Source organism: Neophocaena asiaeorientalis, unplaced genomic scaffold (genome assembly GCF_003031525.2).
Source record: "Neophocaena asiaeorientalis asiaeorientalis breed wild unplaced genomic scaffold, Neophocaena_asiaeorientalis_V1.1 scaffold45, whole genome shotgun sequence".
In the NCBI taxonomy this organism is placed as follows: Eukaryota; Metazoa; Chordata; class Mammalia; order Artiodactyla; family Phocoenidae; genus Neophocaena; species Neophocaena asiaeorientalis.
In genome coordinates, this window is record NW_020174642.1 from 13,325,745 (window position 1) to 13,343,529 (window position 17,785).

A 17,785-nucleotide genomic window follows, 5' to 3' on the forward strand; every position below is an offset into this window, starting at 1 on the left:
ACCGCACAGCAAAGGCGTCAGCGACCTTCTGACTTTCAGGGGCTCCTGCTGAGCCACCACCCCAAGCAACTCAGAAAACTCATTTCTCTTCCTCCAATTCTTCTTTTTAATTTTCCGATTAATAAACAAACAGTTGTCTGTTTAGTTTCTGCCCTCGTCTTTGGTACCTCTTCTGGGCGAGATGCATGTTCATGTTCCCACGGCTCTTGAGTGGATGTGTGGCTCCGACGGGCTTGCAGCCTCTTGAAGCAAAGAGTGATTTGTGCCATCGTCTTGGTTTCCATCCGCGCGGGTTATTAAAACTATTTACAGTCATCTCCAGACTTCATCTTGTTTAGCTTTAACATGTATAACATTCTTTTGTCTCTTTTCCATTTTTTGATGTGAACTTCTGATGGTAAAAAATTAACCTGCTTTCTTTTTTCCTCCTTTGCTTTGTCTTTTTTATACTTGAACTGTGTCTAATGGATGTTGTGCTAATTGAGAGCGGACCCGTGGCATCTTCTCAGTTCTGTGTCTGCGGTGAGTCTGCTCCCGTGTCTGCTCGGGGCTTCCTGGGACTTGCTCTCCCCACCACCTCGAGCTGGGGCAGGGCCGTCCCCTGCTGACTGTGCCGCCTTCCGCTTTGCTCGCGTGCTTGCTTCTTCCTCGTTCAGGTCGTGTCCTTGGTCCCCAGCACAGAAACTTGTCCCGCTTTCCCGTCTCTGCTCGGCCCCCAGGGACAGAGGCATGTATGAGCACGTGAGCGCGTGTGCTCTGTCTGTCCGTGCCATGTGCACGGGTGCTCCCTAAATGGCAGTAAGATGTGGGTTGTTTTCTCCACGGCTCCCCGCAGACTGGACGCTTTCAGAGAAGGACCGTGAGGGAAACTTTCCAAGACGTCGAGTGCCTGAAAATTACCTTATTTCAACCTCATCCTTAAATGAAGTGGTAGCTGGAAAGACACAATTCTAGATTTGGTTTCTTTTACTTGAATACTTTGAGACTAAAAACCATTGTTTTCTTGCATCCAGACACCTGCTGGTACATCTGATCGTGTTTCTTTGGAGGTGTTTTTAGAAGTTTATCTTTGCTCGGATGTTCACATGTCCCGGAACCGTATCTGGAGTGGTTTCCCATGCCTGCCCTGCTCTGCCGGCGGCTGGACGTTTGTTACATCTGGGGCTTTGTTGTCATTACTTCTTGGCCGATGTCTCTTCCGTGTGCACACTTTGCTGTCCCCAGACGCCCTGGGCCACACGTCCCAGTGGGGCAGTGTCCTGGCTGGGGCCCCCTCCTGTTCCCGGGTGTTGGCGTCCCGGCCTGTGGGTCCGAGTGGTGGCTGGGCCCTCCGCGTCTGAGACCTGTGTTTGTTGTCACAGGCTCTCGTACCTCCAGCCTGCTCTCCCTGCGCAGGGCGTTAGGGCTTCAGAGTCGGGACCCTGTGGGAGATGCAGAGGTATGGGGTCAGGCGAACGGCCACATAGCCCTAGGCCTGGCGCCTCCCCTGCGTCCACTGTGACCGCCCCTCACCCCTGCAGAGAGGTCTAGCCCACCTGTGTGGTAGGGGCTGGCCGGAGGGCGCAGATCCATGGAACCTTTTCCCCAACCCAGGCCAGTCTTTCCTCCTGCGTTTGTTTTATCCCCAGGAAATTCTCGTGTTTCCTTTGGGTCCTCTCGGTTTGCTTTCATCTTTACATGGCTAACCCACCTTAGTTCCTCACTGTTGCCTGGTCCCTGTCTCTAGCTGCCCGGCCATCTGGGGACTCCCGCTGTGCTGCCGCCCTGCCAGGAGCGTGCCGGCCTGGCACCTGGCCTTCCCTTCCCTTCCCAGGCGCGGTCTTGGGGGCCACTTGGTCCCGATTCTGCTTTGGCTCCTCGTGAACACTGGCCAGCTTCCAAAGGGTGGGGGGTCCTGGCGCCCGTGGGGGAATTCAGCTCAGCCTCACCTGTTCTCGCGTGTCTCATGCCCACCTTCAGGGCGATGCCATCTGTCCTCTGTGTTTTTCCTTGTTGTCTTTAAAAGTCAGCAGCAAAGCCCCTGGGAGCTGGGACCTGCTGCAACACGAGGGCCAACAGTGGCCTTAGTCTCAACAGAGACCCAGCGGCTTACGCTGCAGCCGTTACTCACCCTTACGGTCCTGGAGGTGGGAATTCGAGGTGAAGGTGCCGACACGGTCACCTTCTGGTGCGAGCCCGCCTCCCACTCGTGGATGCGCCTTCTCGCTGGGCCCTCACGTGCAGGAGGGGCAGCAGCTCCGTGGGGCCTCTTTTATAAGAGAAGCACTCATCCCCTCATGGGGCTTCACCCTCAGGACCTCATCACCTCTGAAGGCTCCACCTCCAAACACCAACATGTGAATTCTGGGGGCACAACATTCGGACCAAGCAGTGGCATCACGGAAATAACGCACGTTTCAGAGGTTGTCCAAGGCCTGGCATCAAGGCCACAACATTTCCTGGAGTCCTGCTGCTGACATTTTCCCTTCTCTTATTTCTAACTTTCATATCCTAAGTCACCCAGTTTTCTGTTTTCGTTTCTGAAAATGCTGTGTGTTTTCATTTATAGGCACTCCTGTTTCTATAGCACACAAGGATTCAGGTTTGTAACAGCACATGAGTGACTTCTGTGTGATATGCTGTATGTTTGCGTCAGGTTTTGCCAACTTTTTACTAAAGAGGACAAGTACTTAGCTTTTGTGGCAAACTACTACATGGAAGATAACTTTGATCTTCAATATTCATACATAAAAATGGGCAAGCATTTCTCTCAACGATGCTTAACTGCAGTTACTGAGCCGCAGGAAGCCTGTCTTGCCATAGTCGTCCTTGGGCTGGGGGCCTGCACTGGGGGCCCCAGGAGGTCTCCTGATTCTGGAGTTGGCCCTCTGTGTGGCCTTAATGGCCGCATGGACACCTCCCCTCAGTCCTGCCTGCACGAAGGCTGTGTGACCCTGAAGCGGGTCCTGTCTGGGTGTCTGGCCAGGCAGCACTGGTCATCACAGCAGTGGCACACGAGCCCTGGTTTCTAGTCTCTGAGGCCCGTGAAGGACATTGTTCTAACTGCATGTTTAAGCCTAATTTGCCATCGTTGCTGACTTGTTAGCCTGGAAGTATATTGAGAATATTACATTAGTGGGGGTGATAGTTTGTCATAAAAGACAGATTTATACAAACCAAAATAATTAACTTTGGAAAGCTGGTGAAATGTAAATACAAACATATGGGTTTAACATTTCAGTTTCAGGATAGTTTCAGCACTTTGGGATCCATTGCAGGGAGACCTCTTTTCCAAAGATGCTTGTTAACCTGTCGTTTCCCTTGGATCGTGGCCTCGTCGCCCCATCCGTTTTAGGTCGGCTTTAGATTTGCTGACGGCTCGACCCTTTTCCTCTAGACAGGTCACCCCCGGGTGTGTAGGGAGGCCTGTGCGGTTAGCACATCAGCTGGGAACCTCCGCAGCGGGGCTGGTGTTTCCTCTGGTGGAGGTTTTAAGTTACATTTTATTTTTCCATGTTGGAGAATATACGTGAAGGCAGAATTCCCAGAAAATTACCTGATATGTCATTTGGGGACACAAAGATGTATTCTCTTCTCAGGCTTTAGAATTTTTTATTTTAGCCAATTTTCGTTTAAAAAGTATAATTTTTCCTTCCTCCCTCCCCGCCACCCCCCGCAGAAGTACTCAGTTTTGTTTTCAGTGGGTTTTGGCAGAACTGTGGCTGTTTATTAGGACGTGGGCTCGGGATCTGACAGGTCAAGGGTGCACATCCATCCTCTCGAGGCGGCTGTGTCCTTGGCTGAGTCACACGCCCGTGGGGGGTGGAGGGATACGCGCGTCTCCACGTTTCTGCTGGCCCACGGCTCCCTGAGCTGGGCTCCTCAGCTGTTTCCTCGGCACCTTCAGCTCTTCAGAAGGAAGTGGAGTCGCTCACCAAGGAGCAGTCGGAGACCAAGGAGCAGTCGGAGAAGGACCGCTCAGCGCTGCTGTCCCAGATGAGGCTCCTAGAGGCAGAGCTGGAGGAGCAGCTCTCGCGGCAGCAGGCGTGCGCCCGGCAGGCCGAGGAGCTCTCCGCCCTGAGGCAGCAGATGGGCTCCCTGGACCAGCAGCTGCGCCGCCAGCGCCAGTTCATGGACGTAAGAGTCTCGAGCGATGAGTTTGTTTGCGTCACCGGAGGTCATCTTCGTAGCGTGAACTTCATTCTAGGTTTTTAAGTAGTTTCTGTGCTGGCGTCGGGATGAACGTGAGCACAGCCTGGCGGACGTCTCTCGGGTGTTGTGCACGCACAGCTTGCCCTGGTCCGGGGCGGTGTCTGCTGGCCCTCTGCTGTCTGCCTTCTGTCTCTCCTGCCCATGTCTCAGAAGCCGCCCCGGGTCCCACCTGGGGACCGCGCCTCTTCATGTGGCTCCGTCATTCGCGGTGCCCATGACAAGGGGGCCCCTTCCGCCTGGTCCCCGTCCTCCGCTCCTGTCTGCAAAGGGCGGTGGGGACGCTCGGGGAAATGGTCCAAACATCCCTGCCTCTCGCAACAGGCGCAGGCGGTGGAGTGGGAACGCGAGCGCGAGGACTTCCAGCAGGAGATCCAGAGGCTGGAGGAGCAGCTCTGCCAGGCAGCCCGGCTGCGTCCGCCGGGTCCCTGCAACAGCGACGTAAGTTAGCCCGCCCGCTGCATGCCAGGCCCCGCCCGTGGGGAGTGGTTCTCTGCGCTTCTTTCAAAAAAAGCTTTACCTTTAAACCCTTTTTTGCCTTTCATGTACACGAAAATGACCACCGGTGCAGCTGGATGGTGAGGTGCGAGTGCTCCGTGCTTGTCTGTGTCTGTGCGTCGTCCGTTTGCTCCCTTGGTGCTGCCGCCCCTCGCCTGTTCTCTGCATGACCAGACAGGGAGGGGTTGGTGCACGGGGCCCTGTCTCTGGTTTGCTTTTCTCGCTTCCTTCTGCTTGGGGTCGGATCTGTCTGCTTCTTCCTGTCTGAGGTCACTGGAGTTGATTTGCTTATTCTTTTTAAAAATTAAAATTACTTTGAGATGATTATGGATTCACTTGCAGTTAGAGGAAATAAGACCAGTTCCCCCCATGGTGATGTCCTGCAGGAGGCCCCAGCCAGGGTATGGACATGCAGACAGGAGATGGCGCCCACTCCCTCCCACCCGCTGACCCGCGCTCTCTCCACAGCTTTGTAATTTCCAGGCTGTTGTGCAAATGGACCGCAGCTGTAACCTTTGCACCCAGCCTGCTTCTCGACCCTGACCCAGGCGGTGCTGTATCTATCTGTGCTTGGTTCTTTTTTTTTTTTTTTACTGCTCAGTGGCTCTCCATTCCTTCCTCCCACAATTTATTTTATTTTACCAACAAATTCTGTGTTATTTTTTGTGTATCATATTACAGAGAGAATTCTGTCTTATTCTTTCACCAGGCTTCACTGTGCAGCGTGGGTCTAGAAAACCATGTAGAGGATCAGTTTTCTCACAGTTGTGTTGTTGTACTCTCTTTACTTTGCAAGGTGGGATTTTTTTTTTAAACTATTGCTTCTGAAGCATTTTCTGTGGTTTTTAGATTGAATTGTTAGAAGAAAAATTGAGAGAAAAATCAGATGGACTTAATGAACTGATTATAAAGAAAGAGTTGGCAGATAGACAAGTATTAATCCAGGAAGAGGAGATAAAACGTCTGCAGGAGACGAACGCCAGCACCACAAGAAAACTGATGCAGCTCCAGGGAGAACTGGAGAGACAGCAGAAAGCTGCGAGGGACCTGGAGCAGGCGAGCGTGCGGTCCCAGGGCGGAGGGGGGCGGCCAGGGGGGAAGCTGCTGTGGCGGGGCTTCCTTTTCACTGCAGACCCCCAGCTCTGACTGCTCCACTGTGGACACAGGGTCACCAAGCGTGTGGGGGTCTCCCCAGTCCCCGGCGACCCCAGCTGGGTGTCCTGCGACTTAGCTCAACTCTGACACCGCCTTCCTGGAGATGGCGTCAGACCCCGCAGCTTAAGGGCTCAGTCCCACAGGACTGTCCCCGCACCCAGATGCCCACCTCAGGTCCAACTTTTATAAGTTGAGGATCCCACGACCCCTTCCTGAGTTTCAACAAATTTGCTAGAGTGGCTCACAGAACTCAAAACACTTTACTTACTGGGTTGCCAGTTTACCATAAAAGGATGCAATTGGGGAACAGCCAGATGGAGGGTGCAGAGGGCAGGTGGGGAGGGCGTACTGACCCAGAAGCTCCTGGAAACCCATCCTTTTGGGTTTTATGGAGGCTTCATCATGCAGCCATGATTGGCCATTGGTGATGGATTCACCCTTCAGCCCCTCTCCCCTCCCTGGAGGCCAGGGCTGGGACTGAAAGTTCTGACCCTTTAACCCCATGGTCAGTTCCCCTGGCAAACAGCCCCAGTGGCCTGGGGCTTCCCCAAAGTCACCTCTGTGACACAGACTCAGATGTGGCTGGAGGGGCTTGTTGGGAATGTAGGGCACCTTCGTCACTCTCATCGCTCAGGGAGCACCAAGGTGTCAGGCGCTCTGTGCCAGGCATCGGACAGAGACCAGGTGCGTGTTTCTCATTGCACATCACAGTGTCGCATTTAGTGTAATAACATTTCATACCAGTTTTATAGCACTCCTTTGTCTCTCAAGTACTCTTGAGTTTATCGCTAGTAATTAAGTAAATCTTCAAGATTTTAGGTTTAGAAAGCTTATTTTATTAAATACTTTACCTAGAGCCTAGTTATAATTATTTTAATTTTTGAGTAAGGAATTTGTGTCAGCTCCTCAGTGAAAACACCTCCGGTGATAGTTCTTCTAGTTGTAGTTTGGAATTACGCCTCAGGGATGTGCACGTTCTTGTGTCTAAGAGTTTAGGATGAGGTGGGAAAGCTGCGTGTGGGCAGGTCCCCTGATTGGGAGTGGGGCAGGGCGGCATAGGAGGGCCTTTCCAGTCAGCGCTGCCCCTCCTTTGAGCATTTAGCCTGAAGGAATCCAAGTTTCTTGTATCTCGTGTCACTGGGGGTTTAAAGGTTACTTGAAAGTCTGAGGCTCAATAAGAAATTTTATTTTGGAATCGTTTTGGCCCTAAGAAAACCCTGGCTCAAGGAGGAGGGTTTTATCAGGTGTGTTTGGTTTGAAAATGCTGATGAGAACCACTAGGTGAAGCCCAGGCCCCTTCTTGAGGATGTGCTGTGTGGGAAGGAAGTCCAGCACAGGCCCCGTGGCTCCTGAGTCAGCCAGCGGCTCGCTCTGTCCCCCCTTGCTTGGGGACAGTTCTGGGCTGCTCCCTCCTCCAGCCAACAGCTACCGAGCTTACTAGGCACCAGGCTGTAGAAAATGCCTTTTTTTCCCTCTGCAAAGTTGGACCATGTGTACAATTTTGGATGCCTATTTCTTCCCTACTTAATGTGCTGTGACCATTCCATCCATAGTAAATGTTCCTTGAAAACTTTTTACTGGGCTACTAACACTCATTGCGTGGATGTGTTGTCAGCCATTGCCCTGTGCTTTGTCAGGTTCTTCCCAGTTAAAACAATTTGCTGACAGTCTGGAGACCCTTTTGGTACCTTGTTGAATAATGACTGGGATAAGTTCCTTGCAGTGGAATCTCGGGCGCACGTGGCGGCTCTGTTTGGGCTGCACCCTCCACTAGGCAGGCATCTGCTCTGGAGCATGGCTGGGTCTGTGGATGGCGTGTCTGGCATGTGCAGGTGTGCGCAGGTGTGCTCCAGGAGGGCTGAGGATGACCTACACTTTAATAACAAGCTGCAGTTTGAGGCCCCCAATTTCCTGAAACACTTGCCTAAAATAAATCTTTTTTTCTTAAATAGGACAAAGAGGCATTACAGGAACAGCAGATGAGTAACTTGCTCCTGGTGTCCACACTGCAGTCTAAACTGGATGAGGGCAAATGCCTGGGGTCACCTGCGGGCAACCGTCCTGACGATGCAGAAGTCCAGCTGGAGGCGGTGCACAGGATGCTGCTGCAGCATGAGGACGAGGTGCGTGTGGGGCGGGCCTTGTGGGAGTGTCCCCTCACTGCTCCGTGTCTGCTGGTGGCCTCCCCTGCGCTTCTGTGTAGAGGACAGGACATCCAAGCGATACAGTTTGTGGGCTTGTCATTACTGTGTACGCTTTGTAATTTTAACATTTCTATGTGGATTATATAGGACAGTAAGTTTTTCTGGCACGTACTTTAAATCTTTCAAAGTGATTTTAATAATTATTAAATCGATTAGAATATTAGATCTTTTTTTTTTTTTTTTTTTTGCGGTACACGGGCCTCTCACTGTTGTGGCCTCTCCCGTGGCAGAGCACAGGCTCCGGACGCGCAGGCTCAGCGGCCATGGCTCACGGGCCCAGCTGCTCTGCGGCATGTGGGATCTTCCTGGACCGGGGCACGAACCTGTGTCCCCTGCATCGGCAGGCGGACTCTCAACCACTGTGCCACCAGGGAAGCCCGGTGTTTGTGTTTTTGATGTTGAGTTGTATGAACGGTTTATATATGTTGGATGTTAACCCTTTATTGGTCCTAATATTTGTAAATATTTCCTGCCATTCAGTAGGTTGTCTTTTCATTTTGTCGATGGCTTCCTTTGCTGTGCAAAAGCTTTTAAGTTTATTTAGGTCCCATTTGTTTATGCTTGCTTTTGTTTCCTGTGCTTTAGGAGACAGCACCAAGAAAATATTGCTATAATTTATGTCACAGAGTGTTCTGCCTGTGTTTTCCTCTAGCAGTTTTATGGTATCTGGTCTTGCATTTAGGTCTTTTTTCTTTTTTTTTTACAGTTTTTATGGAGCTATATATATATATTTTTTTTAACTTATTTTTTAAATTTTTGGCTGTTTGGTTTCATTGCTGTGCACAGGCTTTCTCTAGTTGCGGCAAGTGGGGGCTACTCTTTGTTGCCATGCGCAGGCTTCTCATTGCAGTGACTTCTCTTGTTGCAGTGCATGGGCTTCAGTAGTTGCAGCACACGGGCTCAGTAGTTGTAGCACGTGGGCCCTAGAGCACATGGGTTCAGTATTTGAAGTGCATGGGCTCAGTAGTTGAGGTGTGCAGGCTCTAGGCGCGCGGGCTTCAGTAGTTGTGGCTCACGGGCTCTAGAGTGCAGGCTCAGTAGTTGTAGCACATGGGCTTTGTTGCTGCGTGGCATGTGAGATCTTTCCAGACCAGGGATTGAGCCTGTGTCCCCTGCATTGGCAGGTGGATTCTTAACTACTGCAGCACCAGGGAAGTCCTGTGCACTTAGGTCTTTAATCCATTTTGAATTTATTTTTGTATATAGTATTAGAGAATGTTCTAATTTCATTTTTTTACATGTAGCTGTCCCGTTTTCTCAGCACCACTTATTAAAGAGGCTGTCTTTTCTCCATTGTATATTCTTGCCTCCTTTGTTGTTGATTAATTGACCATAAGGGTGTGGGTTTATTTCTGGGCTCTGTATTCTGTTCCATTGATCTGTGTGTCTGTTTTTGTGCCAATACCATGCTGTTTTGATTACTGTAGCTTCATAGTGTAGTCTGAAGTTAGGGAGCATGGTACCTCCAGCTTTGTTCTTTTTCTCAAAATTTCTTTGGCAATTTGGTGTTTTCTGTGGTGCCATATACATTTTAGGATTATTTGTTCTGGTTCTGTGAAACCTGTCATGGGTATTTTCATAGGGAGTGCATTAAATCTGTAGATTGCTTTAGGTACTATAGACATTTTAACAGTATTCTTCCAATCTCTGAACATGGAATATCTTTCCATTTCTTTGTATTATCTTCAGTTGCCTTCATCAGTGTTTTATAGTTTTCAGAGTAGAGGTCTTTCACCTCCTCAGATAAGTTTATTCCTAGTATTTTATTCTTTTTGATGTTTTCTTTCTCTTCTGGTACTTCATTATTAATGTATAGAAAAAGCAATAGATTTCTGTATATTAATCTTGTATCCTTAAACTTTTCTGATTTCAGTTTAGTTCTAATAGTTTTTTGTTGGAGACTTTGGGGTTTTCTATATAAAGTATTAACATCATCTGCAAATAGCGATAGTTTTAGTTTTTCCCTTCCAATTTGGATGCCTTTTATTTCTTTTTCTTGTCTGATTGCTGTGGCTAGGACTTCTAATACTATGATAAATAGAAGTAGCAAGAGTAGGTATTCTTGTCTTTTTCCTGATTTTAGAGGGAAGGCTTTCAACTTTTCACCAATAATATGATGTTAGCTGTGGATTTGTCATAAATGGCCTTTATTATATTGAGATATATTTCCTCTTTACTGACTTTGATGAGAGTTTTTATCATGAATGGATGTTGAATTTTGGCACATGCTTTTACTGCATCTATTGAGACGATTGTGTATTTTTATCCTTCCTTTTGGGAATGTGGTGTATCATATTGGTTGATTTACAGATATTGAATCCTCCTTGCATCCCTGGAATAAATCCCACTTGATCATTGTGTGTGATTTCTTAATGTATCATTGGATTGGTTTGCTAATATTTTATTGAGGATTTTTACATCTATATTCATTAGAGATATTGCCGTAACTGTCTTTTTTGGTAGTGTCTTTTTTTGGTTTTGGTATTAGGGTACTGATGACCTCACAGAATAAGTTTGGGAGTGTTCCCTCCTCTTCAGTGTTTTGGAATTGTTTGAAAAGGATAGGGATTAGCACTTCCTTAACAATTTTGTGTCTTCCAAACCATGAACATGGTGTAAGTCTCCATTTATTTGTCTTCTTGGATTTCTTTCAGTGATATGTGGTTTTCAATTTTATATATCCTGTATATATTTTGTTAGATTTATATCTAGGTACTTTATTTTTTGTTGTGCTATCTTAAATGATATGTTCATCTAATTTAAAATACGGTGTGTTTTATTTAACATTAAATTCTAATATGGTAGATTGTATTGATGAATTTTCAAATATTGAACCAGCCCTGAATCCCTGGAATAAACCCCACTTGGTCATGGTGTATGGTTCTTTTATATCTGCTGAATTCTATTTACTAGTGTTTTGTTTGTTTGCTGTACGCGGGCCTCTCACCGTTGTGGCCTCTCCCGTTGCTGAGCACAGGCTCCGGACACGCAGGCTCAGCGGCCATGGCTCACGGGCCCAGCCGCTCCGTGGCATGTGGGATCTTCCCGGACCGGGGCACGAACCCGTGTCCCCTGCATCGGCAGGCGGACTCTCAACCACTGCGCCATCGGGGAAGCCCCTTTACTAGTGTTTTATTAAGAATTTATATATTCATCATGGATATTGGTCTGTAGTTTTCTTGTGATATCTGTCTGGTTTTGGTATCAGGGTAATATTGGCCTCACTGAATGAATTGTTGCCTCTTCTGTTTTCTGTAAAAGATTGTTCAGTATTAGTGCTATTTATTATTTAACTCATTACTGATGGGGGGATTTTTGCAGAAACTAACACCTGTGGCTGGCGACTTTTATTTTGCCCAGCCTGAAATAATTCTGTTATTTCAGTAACACTTTGCAGGTTATTACAATGGTTACACCTAATGCACCTGTAAAGTCTCCTAATTTTTGTGAAATGTTGTCTTCAGTCCATGCTTCTGTAGAAGCAAAGGAGCATTCTCCAGCACCATGAGTTTCATTTTCACTTTCCGTATTGGAATTAATCACTAAGGTTTTCTGTCTTTTTGTTGATCTAATATTCACATCATCTGAATCAGAACTATATTCTGAAGAATTACCATTTTCTGAGACACTAGTATATATGTTGCTTGGACAATCAGAGAAAGTATCTGCAAAAATTCACTGAAAAATTCTTCTTCAGTCAAAATTTCACGAGGCGTCATTTTTGAAAATTTTACATTTATAATATACACAATGTTGGAACAAAAACCTAAGAGCAAAATGTGAATGATAATGACAATCGTAAGTCGTATAATGAACCCTTGATCCGTTTTAAGCTTTAGCATCTTTGCGCAGTGATGTTAATTGTATCACTCTCTAAAAACGTATTGATACGTCTCCAGTCAATAACATTCGGGTAACAAAAAATGTATTAATATGTCTCCTGTCAATAATGTGTTAATTGTTGAGTAACACCATCTGGGCCTGGCAAGTTCTCTTTTTGTTTTTAAATTACAGATTCAATTTCCTCAATACTTATGGGATTGTTTAAATTAATATTTCGCATTGGGAAGTTTTGGGCCATTATTTATTGAGGTATTTTTTTGCATCATTCTCTTCTAGAGTTCCAGTTACAAATACGCCATACCTTTTACATCGTCCTATGGGTATTGGAAGCTGTGTGCATTTTTTATAATTCTTTTCCTCTGATGGGATAATGTCTGTGACTCTTCAGAGTTTGGACTCTGTCATGTTCAGGATTTTCTCAAGCCCATTGGAGTGATTTTCTAAATTTCCTATCTTTTTGTTTATCATGAACATGCTTACCTTTATGTCCTTGAACACAGCTATAACATCCTTATTTGCTTCTTGCAGCATTTTTGTCATCTCAGTTTAGTTGTCACTGGTTGTCTTTTCATGTCAGAGTAGGCCACGTGATGCTGATTTTTTTAAAAATAATTTTGATTTGCATCCTTGATATTCTGCAAATAATGTTGTGGAAACTCTTGCTTCCCAAAACAGTGAGATTTTTCTTTTAGTGGTAGTCATGTTGGTCGGACTTAAAGTTTGCACTGTGTCTTGCCTGTAGAGATCACATGAAGTTTGGTTTCCCTTCCCTGCTTCTCTGTCTGTTGTCTTTTTCTCTCCAGAGCCCTGGCAGCCCTGGCTGCCCCAGTTCCCTCTTCTCGGCCTCATCTGGCTGCACTGCCTGATGGCACAGCCTGAAAGATGGAAACTCCCCCACCTGGTAGCCTTTGCTGCATCAGAATCCCCAGCATGACGTCCTGGGCCTGTAGGCAGGTGGGATGTACCTCTGGGTTTCACGGAGTCGGTCTGCGTGCCCATTGTGGAGCTCTGTGGGCCCTCTGTGACGCCGTGCTGGTGCTGACTCTCCAGATGCCCACAGAATCCGCTGGCTGAGAGAGAAGCACCCTCTGAGCCTCACTCTTAGCTGCCTGGGGTGCGTGGCACTGTCCCGTGCACTGTGCACTGTCGCGTGTCAGAGGCACCGCTCCTCCCGCATCCAGGGAGATGCGACACACGTGTTCTGGCCCTTTTGCTATGTTCTGCAACTGCAGTTCTGTTCTTCCCTCTCTGGGCTTTGTGACCGTCGTTGCGCCTCTGCTTCCTCACCTGCTCCAACCGCACTGTATCTTAGAGGACTTACTTTAGATTTTGGTGTCTTACTTTTTAACACCACTTTCACGCGCTAGCCTTGATGAAGTGTGATGCTTGTGTTGTGACTTGGGCACTTTTGTTGTGCACACGTTTTCAGTGCGCTGAGTGCGCTGAGTGCGTCAGGCCGAACGTGTGCAGACAGTTACCCCCCCCCCGGCTCCCTTCAGTCGTCTGTGGGTGGGGAGACGTGGCTCTGTGCAGCACACAGCGTGGGGCTGGGTAGAGGGTCTTGCCTCACACTGAGAACTTTTCTTTTGCCAACTACATACCGTGGCGTCAGATGTGCTGAGTGTGATGTACAGCTTACGCCATCCAAACCAAAACCAAACATCAGTTTTCTTATTTTTGTTTTCACTATGGGCCAGGTTTGGATTTGTGTTTGAAGTAATGGTTAAGTAGTACTAGTGAAACCAAGAATTGTATGAAACTCTTAATTTTTAGGACATATAAGATGTTACTGTAATCAATTGCTTGAAAATTGTTAACTAGAACACAGATTGGTTAGAACTTTTAAATTTTTCGGTCACTACTATTGATGTAATCTTAAGAGAATGTAATTTGGGGCCATATTGGCACAGATTTCAATTCTGATTTTCCATTTACTGTCTTTGTGGTCTTGGCAAGATATTTCATATCTAGATTTCAACTGTCTCATCTTTTAAGTAGGAACAATAACATTTCTTATCTTAAAATTGTTGAGAATTAGATTAAATAGCACAAGTAGAAGCATCGTTTGATGCCCGCTATGTTGAGTCCCCGCATCCCCGCAGTGCACAGCGTGGAAAGCGTGCTGTGTGCTCTGGCTCGTTCATGTTCTTCATGACTGCAAACTCCCTCAGCCGATCTTCTCACTTTTATTCCTGTTCTGGTGTTGGAATGACACCTAAAATCTAAATACCCCTTTAGGAAAATCAAACAAATCAAAGTTGTTTAAATGTTAAGAAAATAGACATTTAAAAGGTGGTGAAAACATTCATGTGTAGTGTCATCGACTGAGACGTGGCCAAGTTAGAGCTTCCCCTGAACCCTGGCAGCCGAGGGTTGGGGTCTGTCGCAGCGATGGGTGTGGCCTTAATGAAGCGTTTGAACGAGCAGCAAAGCAGCAACTGCAGATACGAATGTTTGACCATTTTGACGTACTTGAAGCAGCTGGGTGTTCTGGGTGTTCTTCAGATCTTAGTGTCATTTGGTGATGTTAGTTACTTCCACAGCTACTCTTAAGATGCGAAGTCTCCACTTCTGTAAGAATGAGTTCAGGCCCAGCTGTAAGTGGAAAGGGGAACTTCTGAAGTTGATGTATGTCATTTGCCTCTGAAATGTGCTTTTTCTTCAGGTTGCGTATAACAGAAGTTCTGAAATTGAAGAGCTGAAATCCATTATTGAGAATTTGCGAGAGAACCAAGAGAGGTTACAGAAGGATAAAGCACAGGAGATTGAACAGCTCCATGAGGTCATCGAGAAACTGCAGAGGGAGCTCCCACTCGGGGGACCTGCAGCGCCCCAGGCCGGTGACGGCAGAGCCGCCAGCCTGCAGAGCGAGCTGCTGGGCCTCCCGGCCGAAGGAGCCAATGCCTGCGTGGAGCTGGAGGGCGAGCTGCGTGCCGCCCTCGAGGCCAAGGAGGCCCTGAGCCGGCTGCTGGCCGAGCAGGAGCGCGGGCACGGCCAGGCCCTCGAGGCCCTCCAGCAGCGCCTGCAGGCCGCAGAGGAGGTGGCCGTGCAGCAGCTGGCCGCGTTGGGGCCCGGCGCCGCCCTCAGGGAGGCCGAGGTCCAGGCCTTGGCCTCCCAGATCCGTGAGTTTGAAGCTGCCCTGCGAGCCAAGGAAGCAAAGATCGCAGAGAGAGAGTTAGAAATTGATGCTCTGCACCGGCAGAAGTCAGCCCACTCTGCCGAGCTGGAGGCCATCCTGGCGGCCGTGGCCCGCTTCCGCTGCGCCCTAGAGCAGCAGCTCCTGGCGGCCTCTGGGGAGCCCCCCGAGCTGCAGCGGCTCCGGGCGCAGTGCGTCCGCCTCAGCTGCCAGCTGCAGGCGCTCAACCAGCGCTTCCTGAGGTGCCAGAAGGAGCCGGACGAGCAGCAGGCGCACGGGGCCCAAGTGGCAGGCAGTTCCGGGGGGCGGGCATCCTGGGGAGAAGAGGCCTCCTGCCACGAAGAGGTGGAACAGGACGTGTGTGGCAGGTGGCTGGCTGAGGCCCCCCACGGCCATGGCGGTAACCCACAGGTGGGCTCCTTCTTCATCAGGCCACAGGTGGCGCAGCCTATGTGTGCAGAGAGCTGCGTGCATGTGGGGAGCCGGGGTGTGTCCGGGGATCTGGGGGTGCACGTGGGGGTCTGGGGTGTGTCTGGGGAGCTGGCGTGTGTCTGGGAGCCGGGGGGCAGCTGTGCTGTGCTCCGTGTCTGCTGGGGGCCGTCTTCGTGGCTTGCCCAGCTCCAGCACCTGCTGACCTGCTGTGTGCACTGCTGCTCCCCTGCTCCATGCATGTGTGTGATTCTGGCCCTGAGCCGTGGCTCTCCCTCGGCGCCTGCTAGCTGCTGCTCCGGCTGCAGAGCTCCTGGGACTCTGAGGTAGCCTCACTGCACTTCTGACTTTGCGATGCCTTTGGCTGTGTGCTCATAAGCATTGTCCTTGTTTTCTCTGCTCATCACAGAGCCCTATTAAGGAGGATCCGCAGCTGGCCAAAGCCCTGCCGACATTGGCCCGCGCAGGTCTCAGCCAGCAGGACAGCGTGATGTCGGTGCTCGCGGTCTGCCAGCGGCAACTGGAGTCTGAGCTGCTGTTAGTGAAAAAGGAAATGTGCCTGCCTGCAGAGAGCGGAGTGTCGGGAACAGCTCAGGTGCCTGGGCATGTTCGGGGGTTGGGGGGGGCACAGGACACGGCAGCTGGTCGCGGGTAGACACCCCCTCGGCGTCTTTGCTGCGACGGCAGGTTACAAGGACCGCAGCCAGGGGCGCCTTCTCCAGGCCCGCCGCTCTGGCAGTGCTGGTCAGATCCGTTTTGAGATTTCCCACGGTCTAATCAGCTGTGAAAAGTGAGCAGTCAGTTACTTTTTCCTCATAGTTGATACCAGTAGGATTTAACTGGGCTTCAGGGCTTGTGTCTGGATTTTCTGTGTGAGGACAGTTGCCCACAGCTGTGCTGCTTCCACAACCTTCATCACTTGCAAAGGCTTCACATTTATTGCTTGAACCTCAGGTGTTTTCCCTACATGTTTTCACTTGTCCTCCCAGCAAAGAAGAGCAGAGTAATCTACGATTCAACAGTTTTAAATTCTGATCACCAGGACAGAAGCTACAAGAAGGCTGCCTTTTCTTTTCCAGGGTGGGGAGGGTGCAGGTCGGCAGCATCAAATTGTTGCAGAGCTGAGATGTTTGAGAACCAAAAGTGGGCTTGGTTCTGAAGCCTGCTCAGATGCGGGCTCTCGTGAGCCACTCACCCTGCTGGTGTGTCCACACCAGCCCCTCACCTCCTGGGGGCGCTTCTGGGATGTGCCACGGGCCACATGCACCGTGTTGGAAATTGGAAGATTCTGAATCCCACAGCACACAGGCCTCTGGGTCTGGGTCTGCAGGTTTTTTTTCTTTTTTTTTTTTTTTTTTTTTTTTTTCGGTACGCGGGTCTCTCACTGTTGTGGCCTCTACCGTTGCGGAGCACAGGCTCCAGACCTGCAGGCTCAGCGGCCATGGCTCATGGGCCCAGACTCTCCACGGCATGTGGGATCTTCCCAGACCGGGGCACGAACCTACATCCCCTGCATTGGCAGGCGGACTCTCAACCACTACGCCACCAGGGAAGCCCTGGGTCTGCAGTTTTGATAGAGGAAGCCTGCATCTGATGTCATGTGTTTATCAGATGCCCTCAGGAAATACATTCTGTTTGGAGAGAACCTTCACCTACTCTGTGTAGCAAACTTGTCTCAGCATCCTTGTGATAAGAACATTTCTTTAAATTCTTAAAAGAGAGTTCGGCCCTGGGATATCCTGAGCTGGTCGCCAAATTTTTAGGAGTTACACACTGACAAGGAAATTCCAAATTCATTCCATAAATTACAATTCTGTGTTTTCCAATGTTTGCATATAGAACCTTCCAGGCCTTTTTCCTTAAAAAAACCCAAAAACAAGAAACTTACATCCTCAATAAATTGCCACAGAAATAGGTTATAACAGTTGCCTCTCTTTGTGTCGTGTGTGGCAAAATACATGTACAATTTACATCTTAATCATTTTTTTTTTCACCTGTCGTATCCATATTAAGTTCACGTTTCTTTTTATTTTTTATTTTTATTCTTTTTCATCTTAATCATTTTTAAACGTATAGTTCAATCGTATTAAATACATTTATAATGTTGTGTGACCATGCATCTCCATAGCTCTTTTCATCTTGTAAAACTGAAACTACTCATTTAAACAATGACTCCCATTTCCTCCTTCCCGCAGGCCCTGGCAACCACCGTTATGCTTTCTGTTTCCGTATGATTTTTGAGATACTCTAAGTGTTTACATAAGTGGCATCTCACAGTATTTGTTTTTTTGTGTTTGACTTATGTCACTCAGCATAATGTAATGTCATCAAG

General features: G+C 48.7%; 1 protein-coding gene across 4 annotated transcripts in view; it reads left to right on the forward strand.

The window, feature by feature from the left end:
- The window catches only part of PCNT (pericentrin), a 94,683-nt gene that overhangs the window by 47,953 nt on the left and 28,945 nt on the right, over positions 1 to 17,785 (forward strand). For 3 of the 4 annotated variants that reach the window (XM_024758236.1, XM_024758238.1, XM_024758237.1), the window contains exons 23-29: positions 3,887 to 4,116; positions 4,513 to 4,629; positions 4,760 to 4,771; positions 5,536 to 5,742; positions 7,794 to 7,964; positions 14,554 to 15,435; positions 15,863 to 16,048. In XM_024758236.1, coding sequence (XP_024614004.1) covers positions 3,887 to 4,116; positions 4,513 to 4,629; positions 4,760 to 4,771; positions 5,536 to 5,742; positions 7,794 to 7,964; positions 14,554 to 15,435; positions 15,863 to 16,048 — 1,805 coding nt within the window. The remainder of the gene's footprint in view (positions 1 to 3,886; positions 4,117 to 4,512; positions 4,630 to 4,759; positions 4,772 to 5,535; positions 5,743 to 7,793; positions 7,965 to 14,553; positions 15,436 to 15,862; positions 16,049 to 17,785) is intronic. The other variant, XM_024758240.1, reaches the window with a different exon arrangement.